The sequence below is a fragment of the Mus caroli genome, unplaced genomic scaffold, assembly GCF_978045245.1.
Source record: "Mus caroli unplaced genomic scaffold, Mus_caroli_1 scaffold_1, whole genome shotgun sequence".
Taxonomy (NCBI): Eukaryota; Metazoa; Chordata; class Mammalia; order Rodentia; family Muridae; genus Mus; species Mus caroli.
In genome coordinates, this window is record NW_028227256.1 from 128,969,948 (window position 1) to 128,990,557 (window position 20,610).

The 20,610-nt window shown below is 45.0% G+C and overlaps 1 protein-coding gene across 4 annotated transcripts in view; it reads left to right on the forward strand.

Moving 5' to 3' along the window:
• Positions 1-1,447: 1,447 nt before the first annotated feature.
• The window catches only part of Dstyk (dual serine/threonine and tyrosine protein kinase), a 50,382-nt gene continuing 31,219 nt past the window's right edge, over positions 1,448-20,610 (forward strand). The window contains exons 1-3 of one of the 4 annotated variants that reach the window (XM_029476598.2): positions 14,080-14,247; positions 14,949-15,075; positions 19,328-19,719. In XM_029476598.2, coding sequence (XP_029332458.1) covers positions 19,360-19,719 — 360 coding nt within the window. In that variant the 5' untranslated portion in view covers positions 14,080-14,247; positions 14,949-15,075; positions 19,328-19,359. Of the gene's footprint in view, positions 2,157-14,079; positions 14,248-14,880; positions 15,076-19,327; positions 19,720-20,610 lie in introns of those variants that run through there. The other 3 variants (XM_029476596.2, XM_021162901.3, XM_029476602.2) reach the window with 3 other exon arrangements.

Consider the following 20,610-nt stretch of genomic DNA (forward strand, 5'->3'; position numbering starts at 1 on the left):
GTGTACACCATGTGTGCAGTGCCCACAAAGACCAGAAAAGGGCATCATGTCTGTTTTGTTTTTGGCTACCATATGGGTGATGGGAATTGAACCTGGGACACCCTGGAAGAACAGTCAGAACTATTTATTTGTTTATTTATTTAATGTATCTGAGTGCACTGTCGCTCTCTTCAGACACACCAGAAGAGGGCGTTGGATCCCATTACAGATGGATGTGAGCCACCATGTGGTTGCTGGGAATTGAACTCAGGACCTCTGGAAGAGCAGTCAGTGCTCTTAACTACTGAGCCATCTCCCCAGCCCCCAGTCAGAGTTCTTAAGCATTGAGCCATTTCTCCAGCCTTCTCCCAATTATTTCTAAAATATAAAGTACTAATGAAGACTAGTTTCGTGATGTCGAAATGAGGTCTAGTTATGTAGCTTAGGGTGGCCATACCCTTGTGATTACCCTTCCTTGGGCTCCTGAGCAATGGGATTACAATTGTGTCTTCCCATGTGTATCTCATGCTGATAGATTCTTCCTCCAACCCAAGGTTTCTCTCCACTGATCCCCTAACTAGAAATCTCATCCTGCATTGCTTTGTTACAATAGAGACAGGGTCTCACTATGTATGTAGCCTTGTCCATTCTGGAACACACTCTGTTGATCAGGCTGGCTTTGAACTCACAGAGACCTTCATGCCTCTGCTTCCAGAGTACTGAGTCTAAAAGCATACACCACCACACCCAGCCCATGTTCTATTTCAAATAGTGCTCTTACACTATCAACATTTTTTTTAAATTTCCATTTGTGTTCTCACTTCTGTTTTACCAAGCCTTTTGGAAAGCAAGGGGAATACAACTCTGCAAAGAAGAGAAATGGCCAGTGTAGAATATGCAAAGGTAGGCATAAATGGGAAGGAACATAGGACTCCTTTTTTGCAGCTAGCCTACCTTAAAGTGCAGGCTCATTTGAATGGGTGATCTTTTAGAAAGTGCAACAAGTTACAGGTTAAAGCCTTCACATTTCACATTGAGCCCAAGTTACTCAAAATACAATCAGGTGAAGAGGTGACTGGTGTCAAGTTCTGTCCGGTTTGTGGTTTGCGTGTCATGGAGTCCGTGACAGTCTGCGTCGATGGAAGTCTGGCACACTGGCAAGAAGCCTTGTTAAGATAATCAGTTTAGAAGGCTACTGACTTCAACTTCCCTTTACCCCTGTGGGCTCTACAAGAAATCAACTGTCCTTTCTTTTAGGTCTCACCCGGTACCCTTCCACACCCCTACCCACTTTCCACATCTAGAGCAGGGAAAAAAGAAAAAGTAGACTGCAACACAAACAGTAGAGTTTTCACTATTCTCCGGGTATTTTCAACCAATTCTCTATTATCTGTTGTAACCATTTGGGGGAACCACAGACATATTTTTGTCCTCGGCCTTATTTCCTTCTACTATTAAAATCTTTCTTTCTCCTAGATTTGAGGTACCCCATTTCTGCCGGGGTTCATACTCTGCGGGTTCTGCCTTTCCTTAGGAATTCGTGTACAGTGCAAGAACACCTTTTAAACGAGAAGAGTGTAAGCACAGGGATCAGTAGGGTCCACCCGCTAGCTTGCTTGTTTCCCTGTGGGCGTTGTGGCATTCCACCCAGCCCAGACTACAAGTCCCAGGAGCCCGCGCAGCGACGGTGCCTCTGTGAGCTCGTCCCTCGCTCCGCTGGGGAGCGGAGTAAGGTTCTGGCCGGAGCCAGGCAGCTCTGGCTGCTCTGCCGCAGCAGTGACGGAGGCTGGAGGCCGTGCGGAGCGCCGGCAGGGGCGTCGGGAGGCGGATTCCGCCTTCTCTGAGCGCTAGGGGGCGGGAGGAGGGGGCCGGGCCAGCGGCGCAGCCAGCCGCGAAGACAGCTGGCTGAGCGATGGAGGCCGACAGGCAGCCGTGGGCCGGCGAGTCCGTGTCGGGCCCGGGTCCCGGAGGCGGCGGAATGATCCGCGAGCTGTGCCGGGGCTTCAGCCGCTACCGCCGCTACCTGGGACGGCTGCGACAGAACCTGCGAGAGACCCAGAAGTTCTTCCGCGACATCAAGTGCTCCCACAGCCACAGTTGTCCCTCCTCCCCCGCGGGCGGCGGAGCGGCCGAGCTTGGCCCTGCCGGCGACGTCGCCGAAGCCCCGCTGCCGGCGGGTAAGGACAGGCCCGAAGGAGAGAGGAAAATCGGAGGGTGGCATCTCCGTCAGCAAAACAACCCCAGGAGGAGGCGGCCAGTAGGAGAGGGCCGCGGGGCGGCGCGGGGCCTGGGCCTCGGGGATCTGAGACGAGGTGGGAGGATACCCTGGGGAGAGAGGTGGCAAGGGCTCGAGACCCGGAGGCAGAATTCGGAAAGGCTAAGCGGAGAGTGAGAAAGTTGCTTTGAATTGGGGTGCTTGGTATGGGGACCGAGCCCCCAGTTAGGTTGGGTGTTTCTGAAGTCTCTGGGCGCTTTCGGACTGCACTGGTATGTGTGTGTGTGAAGTGCTTGCAATCCAGTCAAGAGGCAGCCCTGCGAAGATGTCCTCTAAATAGGATTTGGAGTTGCCACAGAAAAGGATATCTAATGGGTGTTAGAAATTAATTGGTCAGAGATGTTACTTATGATGAAGGAGTTAAGAAATGCATTGTTGTTGTTGTTGTTGTTGTTGGGAGTAGAGTGGGGCGGCCCTGACCCTTGAAAAACTTGCCCTTCTTGACTTGATTCCCCCCTCCCCTCCAACCCCTCGGAATGTGTCAGAGGCTTCAGATCACTTTAAATACTGCAAGATCTTTGATCCTCCTTGAACTGCAATTGGTGGGGAACTAGAGGGTTTAACTTTTACCACGGTCTCCTTAGGAAGTTGATGAGAGAAGCTACTGACTTTCCATGTGGGTAGGTATACCGGGCACAACCTAACAGCAGATATGTCCTTGGTTTGTATTTAGTGATTCTCGAGCTGCAGTGTAGATTAAAATAACCTCAGGAGTGTATTAAAAATGCCATGTCCCAGGTTCTGTCTTATGGATTCCGGCTGTGTAACCATGGTAGGGGGGTCCTAAGAGTCTTAATTTAGCAGTCAAAGATATTGGAATCTGATACAGGTGTTTTATTATCACTTAAGGTGAACTTGTAAGTTGGACCCTATACTCTTTGCTGTATGTTTAATAACTTTGTCTGAGACTACAGAAGGGGGTGTTTAAAGACATGCTGGTGGACTCACAGAGATCCACCTGCTTACCACCTGGTAAGTCCTGATAGGGCCCTCAATGATACTGTTCTATTGCCCAGGATAGCAATTTAAAGAGCCCTTGTTTTGGGTCAGCATGATAGCTTAGTTGGTACATGTACCTGCTGCCAATCCTGATGCCCTGAGTTGATCAGGAGAGAACCTACTCTTGAAAGTTGTCTGCTGACCTCCACATATAGGCCACTGTGAATACACACATGCATGCGCACACACACACACACACACACACAAAGTATAGGTATTTTTAAAAGATTTTTTTTTTTTTTTGAGACAGTGTTTCTCTGTGTAGCCTTGGCTGTCCTGGAATTAGTTCTGTAGACCAGGCTGGCCTCAAACTCAGAGATCTGCTTGCCTTTGCCTCCCTGTGCTGGGATTACAGGTGTGTGCCACCACCACCAGGCAAAAGATCTTATTTTACTTCAGGACATAAAAACCACTAGGGTGGTAACTACTTTTCTGAAGTTGTGCTTTTGAGACTTTAGACACTTGCTGTCCAGAGCAGCTGGCGAGGCAGCTCCTGTTTTTCTGGACCCAGAGGGTAGGTATGCCTGCCTGACAGTGTTTGGCAGCAACTTCTCCCGTCAGAAGAAGCTGCTTTGCTTTAAAGCCCTCTGTTTCTGCCCTTACTTTAAAGTGACTATTTCGGAGTTACTCTTAAAAAAATAAAACAAAACAAAAAAACCAAAACCAAAAAAACCAACTCAGAATAGATTTAATTTAGAGAGTTGAAGATTTTCAAAATTTGAAGCATCTTGGTTGGCTTTTATTTTCTTTAAAGGCAAACCTAAGACATTCAAAAACACCTTTGTATTTTTGCTTAATTGGCTTTTCTGGTTGACTGCATCGTGATCTAATTTTTGCATATTTAAACTTTCTTCACCCTTTGGAATGTGCCCATCTCTATAAAATCCGAGGAGGACACAGATGAGAGGGTAGGGAACAAATTGATTTTGTTCCATACCAGGGTTTTACATTTTGGGGGTGAGGCGGCACCAGAGTTTTTAAGTGCCTCTTTCTGTGTCTAGCTGAAGGATGCTGTTGTCCTGGTTATTTAAGTAAAGGTGTTAGAAAGTAGAGCCAGTCCTTGGAGGACAATTAGCCCTTTGTGCTGGCTGGAGCTTTTTGGTAAGGTCAAAGTCACTTGGAGGTTGTCTCAAATTTCTTCTGTGAGGGTTGGTTTCTGATTAATAGGGACTCAGAACATGACGGGAAGGGGGCCTCGGTTCTTAACCTAACAAGCCCTCCTCTGCTTACCACAGTGGAGTATTTGAGCAACTGAAAATTAGAGACTAACTATAATTTGAAGACACTGAACTAAAGAGATGGCAACCTTAGAAATCAATCTATTATATTTTTTTGTATGCCATTTGTAATAATACATAATGCTGTTTTTAAGAATTTCACTTTCAACCACAGAGACCTGGGAAGAATGCCAAACCTCTTATTTTGATAGATTTATATTCACTCAAGTCAGTGGCTGAGATGGGAAGATTGTATGTCCCAGGTCAGCCTGAGCTGTGTACTGGTGATGATAGTGATATAGATTAAGTAGAACTCTTAAAATGTTGTTTTTGAGAAGAGTTTTGCTTGTACAAAGAAAACTGAAACATAAAAAAAAATTCTTTGATTCAGTTCTCCCTCTGTTGTCCAAGTCATTTTATGTAGCTGTGGGGGAGAAACCTCTCAGTCTGTTGTGTTTTTTTGTTTTGTTTTGTTTTTTTCTTCTCCTGCTAGAGCATTCAGAAGCAATGAGATAAAGGCTTTGAACCCTTTGAGGAGAGGCAGGGTAGAGTATTACAAAATAGAAGACGGAAAAGTATTTGTCTTACTTTATGATCCAGTGCAGGTCCTAGCTATTGCAGTTTGTCTTAATCTTCTCCATTTTAAGACGTTGCGGTGACTCATATATGTCTGGTAGGAACTCTGTTGCTTGTGTTGCCTCCCTTTGGTCTTAACTGATCATAACTATGTCGTGTCACAGCTTCCTCATCTGGAGACGGAGGCTGTAATCGTCCTTACCTCTAGGATTGTTGGAGTTAATATTGCGCAGGTTTAGAGCAGCCATGCTAAGGTGCGTAAGTAGCAGCTGCGTTTTGCTTTTGATGCGGTCTCACTGTGTTCTTCTGGGCTGGTCTTAAGTTCCTCTGTTAAATGATCCCTCTGCCTCTGCATTCCTGGCTAGCCCCATAGTAGCCATTATTAAATAGATGTGTGAGTGCCTAGGATGTGTTGCTCAGTGGGCTACAGATGGGCGCTAAAGAGTCAAGACATTGGCCTTTCCTTGGGTGAGTGGGTGTCAGTCCTTCCCTCTGCCTCTTTCTTCTCCCTCTCCATTTCCTTTTAATAGAGTTTCAAAATGTAGCTCAGGCTGGTCTCTAACCTGTATCCTGCCTCACCTCCCGAGTGCAGAGATTGTAGGGGTGAAGACATACTTTTGGCTTACACTTAAGAAAGACTATAAGTGTCATCATTACAGACACCTATTTGTGTGTATTGGGTGGTGGACAAAAAGAAGTTGGAGGCCTGAACTTGATCCTCTGCAGAGGTGCAATCTCATATAGATCCTCTACAGAGGTGCAATCTCATATAGATCCTCTGCAGAGGTACAGTCTCATATAGATCCTCTGCAGAGGTGCAGTCTCATATAGATCCTCTGCAGAGGTGCAGTCTCATATAGATCCTCTGCAGAGGTGCAGTCTCATATAGATCCTCTGCAGAGGTGCAGTCTCATATAGATCCTCTGCAGAGGTGCAGTCTCATATAGATCCTCTGCAGAGGTACAATCTCATATAGATCCTCTGCAGAGGTACAGTCTCATATAGATCCTCTGCAGAGGTACAGTCTCATATAGATCCTCTGCAGAGGTGCAGTCTCATATAGATCCTCTGCAGAGGTACAATCTCATATAGATCCTCTGCAGAGGTACAGTCTCATATAGATCTCTGCAGAGGTACAGTCTCATATAGATCCTCTGCAGAGGTGCAGTCTCATATAGATCCTCTGCAGAGGTACAGTCTCATATAGATCCTCTGCAGAGGTGCAGTCTCATATAGATCCTCTGCAGAGGTGCAGTCTCATATAGATCCTCTGCAAAGGTACAACCTCATATAGATCTCTACAGAGGTGCAGTCTCATATAGATCTTCTGCAGAGGTACAATCTCATATAGATCTCTGCAGAGGTGCAGTCTCATATAGATCCTCTGCAGAGGTACAATCTCATATAGATCCTCTGCAGAGGTACAGTCTCATATAGATTCTCTGCAGAGGTGCAGTCTCATATAGATCCTCTACAGAGGTGCAGTCTCATATAGATCCTCTGCAGAGGTACAATCTCATATAGATCCTCTGCAGAGGTACAATCTCATATAGATCCTCTACAGAGGTGCAGTCTCATATAGATCCTCTGCAGAGGTACAATCTCATATAGATCCTCTGCAGAGGTACAATCTCATATAGATCCTCTGCAGAGGTACAGTCTCATATAGATCCTCTGCAGAGGTACAATCTCATATAGATCCTCTGCAGAGGTACAATCTCATATAGATCTCTGCAGAGGTACAGTCTCATATAGATCCTCTGCAGAGGTGCAGTCTCATATAGGATTCATGCACAGGCAGCAGGTAAAGCTGAGAGGAAAGCAGAAGGTAGAGTGACTAGAATTTATGTCTATTTATCTTCAAGACAGGGTCTCACTATGTAGCTTTGGCTGTCCTGGAAAATTCTCTGTACACCAGGCTAGCCTGGAACTCACAGAGATCCACCTGCTTCTGCCTCCCAAGTGCTGGGACTAAAGGTGTCTGCCACCACATCCGCTTGATTATAGGCCTTTTAAAAATGAACTTTAATCCTCAAATTTTTATAGCTGGTTGCTTCTTGTTATCCAATAAATAAATGTGTTTCTCAGTATTCTGTGGCCTCTTTTGGTTATTGTTTTGTATAGATGGGCTGTTGGAATTTTAGAAGCAAGGCATTAATACTGAAATCAGTGTCCTGGCAATCTGTATCAAAGGTTAGTCTGCAGTGGCGCTGTGCCTGTGACCCCCAGCACTTCAGGAGGCCGAGGTAGGGGGATCTTGAGTTCAAGATCAGTCTGAGCTATATATAGAGTTCCAGGTTAGCCTGGGCTTCGTATGAGATCTTGTCTCAAAAGTCAAAACAACAAACAAAAAAAGGATCACTTCTTACTGTATGATGAGGTCATAATGTTCACCTTACAAACTTGTGACACTTAGAGAGAGTGGACACTACAGCTTGAGTGTAGATCTTAATAGATGTGGCTCTTGCCTGTGGTGGGAGGTGATGGACATTGGATTAGCAAGTGGGAGCATGTGCTTGCAGGGAAGGGGAGAGAATGAGGCAGAGGAATGTAGTGTGGGACGGGTGAAACAGCGCTGTGCTGGAGACTTCAGGTAGGCCCAGGTCTCCAGGCTCCAGGTCCAGTTCTGCTTCTGTGGCTCCTTGAGCTTTCCTTCCTGGCTTGGGAATACAGATGCATTCTTCACAGAGATGGTTACAAATGAGTCATTTGGGACCATGCTTTACTGCAGTGGAAGACCTTATTCAGTGAAGAAGATGTGGTCCAGCCTCCTCGGGTCTCCTGAGTGCTAAGATCAGAGCCTTGACATCCCCAGCTTTATTACTTATTTATTTTTTAATTGTCTAAGATTATGCTGGACACACTTAAAAATCCATGGGCCATGTTGTAAAAACCATTTCCTATGTGAATACACTATATTTACATTATTTTAACCCTTCCCTCTTCTTCCAATTCCTTTATGCTTACCCCCACATCCTCCTCTCAATTTCAAATCTATTTCCTCTTCTTCTAGGCACTACGTACAAACACTCCCTCCCCAACCCCCACACTAACGCTATTGTAGCCAATTGGTATTGCCTGTATGTTCATGGGTTTAGGGCTGGCCACCTAGGCTTGGGCAACCCATCCTGTTTGTCTCTGAAGAAACTGACTTTCTCTCAGCAGTGAGGCTAGGGTCTTGTAAACCTTTTCCCATGTTGACATGCTGACTGGTGTGGCCTTGTGCAGGTCTCATGCAGGCAGCCATATTGTTGAGAGTTCATAGGTGCAACCATGCCCAGCATCTGCAAGCACTTTGTAAAGAAAATGTGTATTGAGGGGCTGGAGAGATGGCTCAGCAGTTAAAGCACTGGCTGCTCTTCCAGAGCGCCCAGGTCTGATTCCTAGCACCCATACAATGATGGCTCACAATCTTTTGTAACTCCAGTTCCACGGGCTCTGATGCTCTCTTCTGGCCTCCTCAAGAACTGCACACAGATGCTATACATGCATACATGCATGCATACATACATAGACTCATATATAGAAATTAAAAGTAAATAAAATCTTTAAAAAGAAACCACGTAGTTAAATAAAAATCCAGTATGGTTATTAATTTTTGCTTGTGAACTCACTCACTCCCATATTCAGTCTCGGTAGACCTAGAGAATGTGGTAAATGTACTTTAAGACCACTCTTTTGGGGTTGAGAATGTTATGCAGCAGTAGACACCTGCAGAGTATGTGCAGGGCCCCAGGATTGAGCCTTAGTGCTATAAAAACAACATAAGCATCTTTTTAAAATAAAACTTCAAAAACGTGTTATTGAAGTAAAGGAAAATAGAAGTTTCACATTGTGCTCACTGCTTCATTCCTACAGAACTGGGCTGTAATTCTTTCTTTTCGTAGCTATAAGAATGTTCATCTTTCTCTGCCGACTAGATTGTGAGTGTCTAAGGAGAAAGAGTGGTTTCTTGTCTGTGTCCTGGTCCAGTCGTGCTTATGGAATTGCTTTGTATATAATGGGCAAATACCTATTAAATTATTTCTATTTCTGGAAGATGCTAGAATGATGCTACAAAATCAAATACAATTTAATTTTCAGTTCAGAAGAAATTTCCACACACTTGGGGATCTGGAGTTTTGTAGACTCATCCATGTCTTACTATTTGGATCCTGGGTGCTTTTGAGAGATGGTTATACTTGAGGCTCCTCCCCCTTTTGTTTTAACAGCTTCAACTTTTTATTGAATATGTTAGCAAAAGAGCTTTATTACAAAACCCGACAGCACCATGCCATCACCAGGCTCCGGAATTTCTGCTCCCTTTGTTTCACTTTCTCCACTGTGGCAGTGCTGGAGAGGGCAGGCCTGCCTGTTGGCTGCAGCAGCTGCTGGGGCAGACCCACCAGTCCCTATTTACAGAGAATGTCCCCAGTGTTCCTTGTTGTTTGTTTGTTTGTTTGTTTTCCCGAGGTGGACTCTCATTCTGTTGCATGCTGGGGTGGTCCTAAACTAAGCTTGCACGATCCTGCTACTTCAGTCTCCTGAGTGGCCGGGACTATAGACACGAGCCACAATATCAAGCTGGGCTGAAGTTCGAATCCGTGCCCTATGCAAAATAATTGTTTTCCTGTCCCAAAGAATGATTTTCATGAGATGCCAACTAGACCAGAGTGCCATCAGTGTACGAGAAGTAGGTTCTTAGCGTTCATGCACTCAGCAGCCCTTTCTGGAAGCCGTTCTACCCAGGGGCCTGAGATTAGTCGCTCCAGACCGCAGTTAGGAACATTTCCCCGACCCCTGAGAGGGTCTTCTACAGCCGCTTTGCCTACTCACCAATCACCCGTCTTTGAAGGGATGGGGGAGGGCACACAAACCTGAAGACCTAAACCAGGCGTGATGGCACACACCTTTAATCCCAGTACTTGGGAGGCAGAGAAAGGTAGATCTCTGTGAGTTTGAAGCCAGCCAAGTCTGCATAGAGAGCCTCAGAATGGCCAGGGCTATGCAGAGAGAATCTGTCTCAAAAACAAAACAAAGCAAACAGAAGACTGAAGACCCAGACTCCATATGGTAGAGGGAAAAAACAATTCCTCCTGTAAGTTGTTCTCTGACCTTTACAGGTGTGTGTTCAATGCATAAATGTTCTTTTCTCTCTCTCTCTCTCTCTCTCTCTCTCTCTCTCTCTCTCTCTCTCTCTCTCTCACACACACACACACACACACACACACACAATATGGCATTGATCAAAAGAGTTGAAGAATGGAGGTTGACTCAGTAGTAGAGAGAGTTTACCTGATTGCAGGGCCAGGATCACTTTGAAAGGAGTTGAGGTACTCTGACACTGTGGGTAATGACTGTCATGTTTGTGAGGTCCAGTGCAGAATGCATCCCATCCCATTCCATTAGTGAGCCTCCCATCTCCACCTTTCTTAGAAGAATGTGAGGCTCCTTTAGAAATGTGAGTTCTTCGCCCATAAGGGTTACAAGACCCAATGTGAATTTACCCTGCGTGTGGGGAAATAGCATCTAAGACAGTGGGCTTTGTTTTCTCCATGGTACTGGGAGTTGGTACTGTGTGTGGGGAAGGTGTCTTTCTTATATCCTGGAACTGGCTGGAGTCCCTTGTGGGGATACACAGGCTTAGTACAGGTCCTTTCTGGGCTTGAAGATTCAGTTCTTTGGTGGTCTTGGGCTCTTGGAAATTGAGACCTGACAGATTCCCCAGCTCTGAGCCATGTGGCTGTGGGAATCTTTGGACCAGGCTCAATTTGGAGCTGTGCTTCTGCTCCCTGGGGCACTGTTCTCTGGGCAGGAAGATGGAAGTGGGATGTAAGAACTGTCTTGCTTTTCACATGTCTAGCTAATTGATGCATCTGAATTGTTCTGAAGAATAATGTCTTGGTTATGTATTCATAAAAGCCTTTGATTTTTACAATACATTTCTTTTTAAAAAGTGCCTTTTATCTCTTTACTTGGATGGATGTGAAGTATCTAAATTTAGATTAATCAGATTAAGAGCTTTAATGCCTTACTTATGTCAGATTGACTCCACTTTGGTGGCTTTTATCCATTCCAGAGAGTAAGGAGAGAATTTCCCACCGTTTCCCCCATGCCTCTCTTACCTCTCTTTCTCTCATCTTTCTCGCTTTCCCCACCTCCCCAGCCCCAGCCCTGACTTTGCAGCCGCTAGGTTACAAGGCTTGATTTTATGAAGACTCTTTCTGTTCAGATCAGAGAGGCCATGGCTGGACTTTTCTGACCTTTCTCTTTAGGACTATCCTGTAAAATACACGTTGGCTTGACTATTGTGAAGATAGGGAGGACAAGGAAGGCTGTGGAGAACAGTAGCCGCCGGTTGGAGCAAAGTCAGCCTTAGTTTTTGGCATACGAGGCCCTCTGAGAAAATGATTTCACTTACTCATGAAAAAACGACTGACCTGCCCTCTGGTGCTTATTCCATGGGAAGACATAGACATTCCTACTAGTCTAACCTGGAAAAGCTGGCTTCTTAAGTGTGGGAGGGAGGATGCCTATACTCCTCGAGAAACAGAGGAGCCCCTTGCAGGCACTGTGAGGTCAAGTTTCTCTGTGGGGTTCTTCACTAATAAACTTGTAAGTAGGTCTGTTGGAGCACCGTTGCCTTGTATTATGGATATGGATTCTAAGTTTCATTCTGAACAACGTAGATCAGTGTCCTGAAGACACCTTCTGCCCCCAAGAGGAAGCAGTAAACCTAAGGAAGATCTCAGAGGGCAGGAGTGAGAACAAGGAAGGAACTTGGTTTATTGGTTGATTGGTTGGTTTGAGACAGGTTTCTCACTGTAACAGCTTGACTCTCCTGGAACTCACTTTGTAGACCAGGCTGGCCTCAAACTCACAGAGATCCACCTGCTTCTCCCTGCCTAGTGTATTGAAGTCGTGTGCTTCCATCACCTGGCTAAGGCAGTGTTATTAAATTGTTTAAAAATATACCAAATCCTGTTACTGTATTTGATGATTTGTCCCTGCAGAGAGAAGTGTGTCTTTTGATCTTGTATTTCCAGAGATCTAGACCTGTGTCTTAACTAGATGTCCTTTTGAGCCATTTAAAAAAAGTATTTTGAAATAATTTCAAAGGCACATAAACACTTTGAGAACCATATATTTGCTTCATAGTTATCCAGTTGTTCACGTTTCCCAGTTGACGAATGTTCCCATATTATGTCTTATCTTTTCAGAGCCTTTTAAGAGCAAGATGCAGGCCGGTTGTGTCATCTCTAAACACTCCAGTGTTCAGTTCACCCCATCAAGGACACGCTTCCACACACTGCTCTCCTAATCAGGCAGTTAGTGTGGAGTCACTCCATCCAGTCCTTTTTCATTTGAGCTTGCTGACTCCCAACATGTCCCTGGCATGGGGCTTTTAGTTGTCACTCCTCTTCAGAATCCCTTAGTGAGGAGCAATTTCTTTGCCCTTTCCCTGACATCTGTGTCTTTGACAAGTTAAGAGAACAGGCCTTACATTGTGTACGTGACCTTAATCTCTGTCGGGAGCCCTCATCAGAATTTTCAGAGAAATGCCTGGACAATTCCACTCAAAGCCCGTGATGCTGCTTCTGTTTTGGAGATGCTAAGCTTGCTCACTACTTAGGCAGGTACCCTCTGGACATCTACACTTTGGCTCTTGATTAACCCTTTGTGGGAATGTTCTTAGATTTCACGGAAAGCCTGTTCCTCAAAACCCTTCCTTCCTGTGGATCAGCATTTCTCAAGGCCATGAGCCCCTTGGAGTCGAACGACCCATTCACAAGAGTCTCCTAAGACCATCAGAAAACACAGATATTTACATTATGATTCATAACAGTATCAAGATTAGAGTTATGAAGTAGCAACAGGATAATTTTATGGACGGGGTCACCACAACATGAAATGTATTAAAGGGTCACAGCGTTGGGAAGGCTGAGAACCACTGTTCTAGACCTAACACCCCGAGAGTATTCAGTTGCTATTCTGCTGCGAAGAGCTTTACTTTTTTATATCAGTGTGGTCTTAGATTTGGGATTTTCTTTTAGGTGGGTTATAACTTTCAGTTCTTTTTATTTTATGCATAAATTATCCTGTTTGGTTAGTGACTGCTCCTTCAGGCTGATTCCAGTGTCCTTTTGGTATGTCCTCACCTTTGCATTGTTCCTAAAGGTTAATTAGCTTTCTCACAAATTGCAGACTCTAAGGCCTCTGTGAAGCATGTACCTGGCTTCCTTCAGGGAATTGTTTCCATTTCTGCATCCATAACAGTCTCTGTTTCTGTTCCCTGTGCACTACCATGGGGTCAGGAGCACTTTCGCCCGGAAAGGGCTCCTGGGGTGCCAGCTGCTTTCCAATCCAGGACAACCTCTGATTTCGGAGATCTTCCCATAGAACAATAACGTTAGCCATTCATTCTCCAGCAGCTGGGCTGGGGCTTCCAGTGGGAGCACTGGCTGAGAGCTTGAATTCAGCCTTTCCTTTCTAGACACCATTCCTTCCAGCACAGTTCCTTGTCCTACTTGGTCCCAAAAACTCAGGCTATGTAAACGTGTGTTTCTGCAAGTCAGGTGTCTGCTGTGTCATTCGGAATCTTTTGTGTTTGGTGGATACTCAGAGAGGTCCCTAGAAATAATAAATATGTTTCTTGTCTAGAATTTTTTTCTCTAAGTTCCTGGGAATTTGTTTCAGATTTCAATACTTGGAAGCTTGTAGCTGAAAAACTATGCAGCGTTTCTTTTCAACTTAGGGTTGAGCCTTTCCTCTACTCTTGGCACAAATAGCTACTGTAATGTAAAATATCAGTACTCACTTTGGAAATGTATGTTTGTGTCATGGTTCCTCTTAGTTAATTATATAATCTATTTAATTTGCATTTAGACAAGACTTATGGTAAATTACCATAAAAGCACATATTATATGTGTATATACACACACACACACACGTTAAGTTAAAATTAGATAAATAAACAAAAAGAAAGAAAGACAAAAGAAAACAAAACAAAAACCCTGAAGTATGATATGGTTGTGATGGCAAACACTTATAACCCCAACAGAAGGAAGGAGGATTGTTACGTTGGAGGATTGGAGGACAGCCTAAGCTATGGAATGAGGCCCTGTCTCAAACAACCAAACAACCAAGTGAACTGAGAAAAGGAAGTGTGCTTGGGCACCAGCTGAACTAAGACTTGAATGACTCTGAAGTCTTGTCAGTCAGTGAGTGACACCTTTCCTTCTCCATCTCAAGGGTCATAACCCAGTATCCTGTAGCAAAACCTGGTTAACAAGCGTTAACAGTGAGGGATTGAATTGGAGTTTTATATGCACAAGAGCTTCAAAAATGATGGCCCTAAATCTAGGGAACATAATTGTAGTGCTCAGGTTTAGTGAAGAGGGGACAGCTGTGTAGAAGAACACTAGCTGGGTATGATGTAATAGTATAGACAGTATGGCCTATCTGTTCAGTTTTTATATAACCCTGTTTCCTCTTAGCATGCAGCAAGACACTGCTGAGATAAAGAGAAAAATGAAAGATGGTGGCTCATATCGGTAATAACTTTGGAGGAGGGTAGAAAACTGAGAGGCAGAAGAATCAGGAGAGGGACTTTATTTCAGAGGCCTTTCAGTCTTTAAATTGAAGTATTCAGCATGACAAAGCACCATATTTTTTGGCAGTCTATTCTGGGTCCCAATAAGATGCAGTAGTGTAAAAAGGAAGACAGGCATCATGATATTCTAGATAGTACCATGAGCTGATGTCCCTGTTCTTTGCTCACCGTGAGTATATATGGTTGATTGGGGTGGGAAACAAGCAGGAAGGGGTGTGAGTGGGTGCAGCCCATGTGCCATTTCTGTAGATGTAACCCAGCGTACCCTAACAGGGCACTAGTGACATGAAATGCCACTTCTCTTTTTAGGATTCATACTTCAAATCCAAACAGTAATACACCCTGGCTGATGGGAAGAACATTCAGAACTTCTTAGAAAAGAGATTCCAGAAGTCTATAGAAACTACTAGTGGCCTCAAGTGTGCACCAGTCAAAAGTAATTCTGCTTATTTGTTTGTTTATTTATTTGTAAGATTTACCAAGTGTAGTGGCGCATGCCTTTTATCCTAGCACTCGAAGATGGAGGTAGGTGGATTTGAGTTTGAGGCTAGCCTGGTCTACATAATGAGTTCCAGGACAACCAGGGCTATTTAGTTTCATTCCTGTACTTTCTCTGTGTGCCGTGAGTCTCAGGTACTTGTGAGGCCAAGAAAGAGCTTGGATCTCCTGGAGCTAGAGTTGCCTGTGTTGCTTATTGTGAGTGTTGTGACATGAGGGAGTGTGAGATTGTAAGTTGTCTGACAGGAGGGATGGGACCTGACCTCATGTCCTCTGAAAGGGTAGTAAGTGCTTTTGACCACCAGAGCCATCTCTCCAGCCCGTTTGTTTTTTATACAGCTTCTTCTCCTTTTTTTTTTTTTAAGATTTATTTATTTTATGTATATGAGTACACTCTTGTTGCCCTCTGGAACACCAGAAGAGGGCATTGGCTCCCATTACAGATGGTTGTGAGTCACCATGTGGTTGCTGGGAATTGAACTCAGGGCCTCTGGAAGAGCAGTCAGTGTTCTTAACCTCTGAGCCATCTCTTCAACCCTTTTATACAGCTTCTCTTTACAGCCCAAGATGGCCCAGACTCCTGACCTCACTGCCCCCACTTTCCTAGTGCTGAGATTGCAGCGTGAGCCACCATGCTGTGCCCTCGGCTTTATTCCTCATGATCTGGAGCAACATTCATAGGGGCTGTAAAGTTTGTTTTAAACTGAAGTCCTGTAATTAACAAATTTTGTTGTTTAGCCCTGGCTTGGGAAATGGCCAAGGTTGGGGCATTGCCTTGTGTTGTTGCTGAGAGCAAGGTATAGCTCTGCGCAACCTTCTTAGTTCCTTAAATAAGTGCAGAAGCTCAGCTGCTTTCTCTCTCTCTCTCTACCTTCCTTCCTTCCTTTCTTTTTTCTTTCGTTCTCTTTTTTAAAAGCCTATTTCCTAATTTATAAATGAGGACAAAAATTATCTGGTAGAATCAAGTACATTGAGATGAGGCAAATAACCTCTAGATCAGTGTATAGAAAGAGATGAAAAATACCGTCTAGAGCAAATCCACACGATGTCCTACTCCTTTGTTTGCACTTCTTCCTCCTAACTTGCAGTCTTTATTAGAAGGAAATTCAGTCAAGGTAACTCTGTGTTTAAGAACAACCACCATGAAGAAAGACAGAGAGATTAAAGCCTTGGTTTGCACTTAGGACAATTTGATTTGAATTTTCCTGCAGTCAGAGTTGGCAGGGTTAATGTGCGCCAGCTGCGAAGCCTGCTGCTGCCTTCTGGCAGCCCATATGCAGATGCTGCTGTATTAATTACCAGAGAAAACCTGATTAACTCACAAGTCCTATAACTGTCTGCCAGGTGCCTGCTGCAACTCGGAAGCAGGTTGCCTTCCTCCCTCCAATGTCAGGCACAGCTTTTGATCTGTTCTTTAGAGATATGCTAAGACTGTATTGTAGGTCCTTAGAGCCCCTGGCTAGTCTAGGCACCTTTGATCTGTGTTTAATAGTTCAGGAGGAGCTTTCATAATTAAATTCACGCATAATTTAAAAATAAAAACAGCCAGACATGGTGACACCAGGCTTAGGAATCAGAGGCAGGTGGCCTTGAGTTCCAGGCCAGCCTTAGCTACTTAGTGCCCAGGCTAGCCAAGGCTACATATTCTGAAACTGTAATAGCAACAGCCAGCAGACCAGTTAAAACTAGAATTTAAAATTGGAAAGAGTGTTAAAGATGGTCTGACTCTCTCTCAGTTCATAGATGAGCAGTGTGAGGATCAGACATCAGACACCCCACCCTCCATGGCTGCTCCCTGTGCCAGCTCTGCTCTTTTCCAGGGAAGGAAGATGATCGCATCTGTTTTCAGCTTCATTTCTATCATGCACTTATTCAGATCTCACAGACATTTTAGAGAGCCGTGGAAAAGCTTCATGGGAGAAGAGAGGGCTTGGATAGTGTTATGTTGAACACCAAGAGACAGCAGTGCACATGGAACCCTGGCAGAGTGCCTGGCAATGGGAGGCAGACCTGGGCTCAAGCTCAGCCCCCGTGCCATTGCACTAGTCTTGGCTGCTTTGACTGTCACAGGTTGCTTCTGCAGACTATTTCTGTAGGAGAGCTGGAGCACAGGAAGGTGGTCATTTAGGTCGGATGAATAATGGGGTGTGTCCCTGCGGTTTGCCTGATGCAGCAGGCTTTATTGGTGTTTCTGTTGCTGATAGTTTGTGTCAGAGGTGTTGTCCTGAAAGGGGCTCCGTTGGCTTTATTATCCACTCTGCTAGAGGGAGCAGCAGTGTTAGAACTCACTGAGGGCTGTTGGTTTGCTTTCCTTATAAAACAGCTTCTGTGATAGGAACGTCAGTTGGAACAGACACTTGTCACTTAAGTGAGAGTCTGGTGAGGGCCAGGAAAAAAGGAGGAGACCCGACCGGGATCTGTAGGGAGAGTGAAGGTAGGCGTGAAGGTAGGCGAGCTGACAACTCTTTTCAAATTCTGCAGTTGTTTTCACAGCGACTCTCTGTGGAAAGATGGAGTGTTTTAGGAGTGCTGTCCTTTGCAAATGTAATAGAGTCACTTTTGTTGACAACTCTTTACAACCAATGAATTCTGACATGGAACAAATAGACAACTTTCAAACACTGTCAGTCATTGTGTTAGGTGCTGAGGATGCAGAGAATTGGGAAATTTTTTCATGGTTTGATTCTTAGAAACAGTAATAGAAGAACCACTGCTCTTTATGATATACTTTATGATATAAAGTGAACGAAGGTACATAGGACTCAAGACTTGCCAATTGTTCTTTCCCAGTGGTCACTCAGAGAAGTGTTTGTGCTTTCCTGCTTTAAAGTGTATGCCAGAGATTAGACCAGTAAGTAGTCTGGTACTCACTCTTGTACTTACTAAATACCTTGCACAGAAATGGGCCCTCAGGGAATGCTCACTACATTTCCAGAGGTGCCCATCTCTTTCCCACGAGAGTAGGTTTCTTGTTTTAGTGTTGCTGTTAGATGTACTGAGGCCAAGTGCTGCATTCATAGATAGGCATGGAACAGAAGACCATAATAAATGTAGAGAGGGACAGACCTCTTAAACTTTTCTGGTGATGTCACTTGTGGAAAATAAGGGAGCAGGGGACAGGTACATTCTGAAGTAGAACTACCTTTTCAGTGAGTCAGGCCTCTTGCTGTTGCGTCAGGACTAAAACAGCCCACAAATGGCTTGATATAATAGCTTGTTAGGTGACTAAGGCAAGTAGCCTCTCAGTATTACCACCTTAAGCGTAGCTGTTGGCAGATCCCACAGCTGAAACAATTTGAGAGTGGTGAATACTTGCTTGAGCATTTCCAGGATCCAACGCATATTCTTTCCCAAACAGGCTTTCAGACGCTTTGGTCTCTATAATACTCCCGAAATCTGTTTGAGGAAGTGAGCCCTTTAGATTAATGGTGGTATCCTCAAAGGAGATTATTTTTGAGATAACATCTCTTAGATTTGCCTAGATTTTATCCTGCTGGGCAGTTTTGTCCCTCTGTTTTACTCATGGTCTTTTAGCCATCAACAGAAAGAGTATGGCTTGATTAGGGAGTTATAGATCTCAGTTAAGCATCCAGTGTCCTGAGAAACCTTGGCAGCTGGGGTGCTGTTGGCAGCTGCCAGGGTAATGAGCTGCAAAGCGGTAGTGCCCAAGCCATCCGGAGAGCTTCCACTGCCCCTCCTCCCATGTGTGTTTATTAGCATTTGGGTGTAAAGTAAGTTTACACGAGGAGCATAAAGCTCAGACTGCATAGGGTGGGATTTAAGAGGACTGTGCATGCAAACATTACGCCTTCTATCAGAGGGAAGGTTTTCATTTTTATGCATTTATTTCTATTTGGATTCAGACCTTAGTTATTGCCCACGTTAATAATCTTGTATTTGTGATGGAGTCTTTGAAACTCCTTAAGATGTCCCTGCACTATACAAAAGAGGAGGGGCTATCAGGCCACTGTCACCTTTTGTAGTATGCAGCTTGTTTTCCATGATGAGCTGGCCAGGTGACTCTGACATTTGAAGAACGTTTTCTAACTAGTGAATTTTCCCAATACCTCCTTTAACCAAAAGTCTCCTGGAAGTGTTCCCTCTAGGGCTCTGCCATTCTCGGTGAGTTTCTAAGTCTCTCTATCCCCTCACTCGATCTCCTTTTTTCTCCACTTTCCCCATCCCCCTAGCAGGCCAGCTGAGCTGCATTTCCTTCCCTCCCATGGAAGAGAACTATCTCCAGCAGCTTGTGGACCGCCTTCCCTGTATACTGATCCTCGGCCAGGACTGCAACGCCAAGTGCCAGCTGCTGAACCTGCTGTTGGGGGTGCAGGTGCTTCCCACCCTCAAGCTGGACAGTGATGAGAGCTGTAAGCTTCGGCGCCTCCGCTTCACCTATGGGACTCGGACTCGGGTCAGCTTGGCGCTCCCCGGTCAGTATGAACTAGTGCACACGCTAGCTTCACATCAGGACAACTGGGAGACCATCCCTGAGGAGGACCTGGAGGTTCAAGAAGACAGTGAGGATGCTGCTCATGTGCTAGCTGACCTCGAGGTGACAATGCATCATGCTCTCCTGCAGGTACCAGCTCACACAGTCTTACCAGCTGCTTTTCTGACTGTTTAGAAAAGTACCTGGTGATGGGTTCTGGGCTCATGTGGTGAGAGGACTGTAATCTGTGAAGCTGAACGAGAATGGGGTGGCAGTTCCATGCCTCTGCTAGTCAGTTGCAGGGCCCTGGGGACCATCTGTCTCCACCAGACAGGAAAGGATATATGTGCTCGCTGCATCTTGACAAGGTCTGACAGAGTAATTATTATCAAAGTTAGGGGGTCCCTTTCACTTTAGTAAGAAGGAATTGCTAGAACTGTCTCCAGCCATCTCTTTCTCAAAGGACAGTAAGATGATAGATAGTTAATATTCTTCGTAGAACTGAGACCATGGGAAAGATTTTATTGCTTTCTCATCAGTGCTAGCTGTTAATTTACTGAGTGGGGCAGCTCATTTCCCGACCTGACAAGGAACCCAGGCCTGATTCAATATAAGGGAACAAAGCAGTCCTTTTATTGAAGAATACCTGGGCTTCTTTTTTCCATAAACTTTTTTTTTTTTTCAAGACAGGGTTTCTCTGTGTAGCCCTGGCTGTCCTGGAACTCACTTTGTAGACCAGGCTGGCCTCGAACTCAGAAATCCACCTGCCTCTGCCTCCCAAGTGCTGGGATTAAAGGCATGCACCACCATGCCCGGCTTTACATAAACTCTTAAAGCAAGCACAGATGCTGTGCATCTTCTAAGCTATTGTGTTGTCTCTCCGTCATTCCCGCCTCCTCACAAGAGGGCCTCCCCTCTTTCTCTGGCCTTCCATTCCTACTAGAAAGCTAGGAGTAGGCCATGGCTAGAGCAGGATTGGGGTTGAATGTGATGGTTGGGTCAGCATGCGTAGGATGAAAGAGTATGACGGTGCTCAGAATT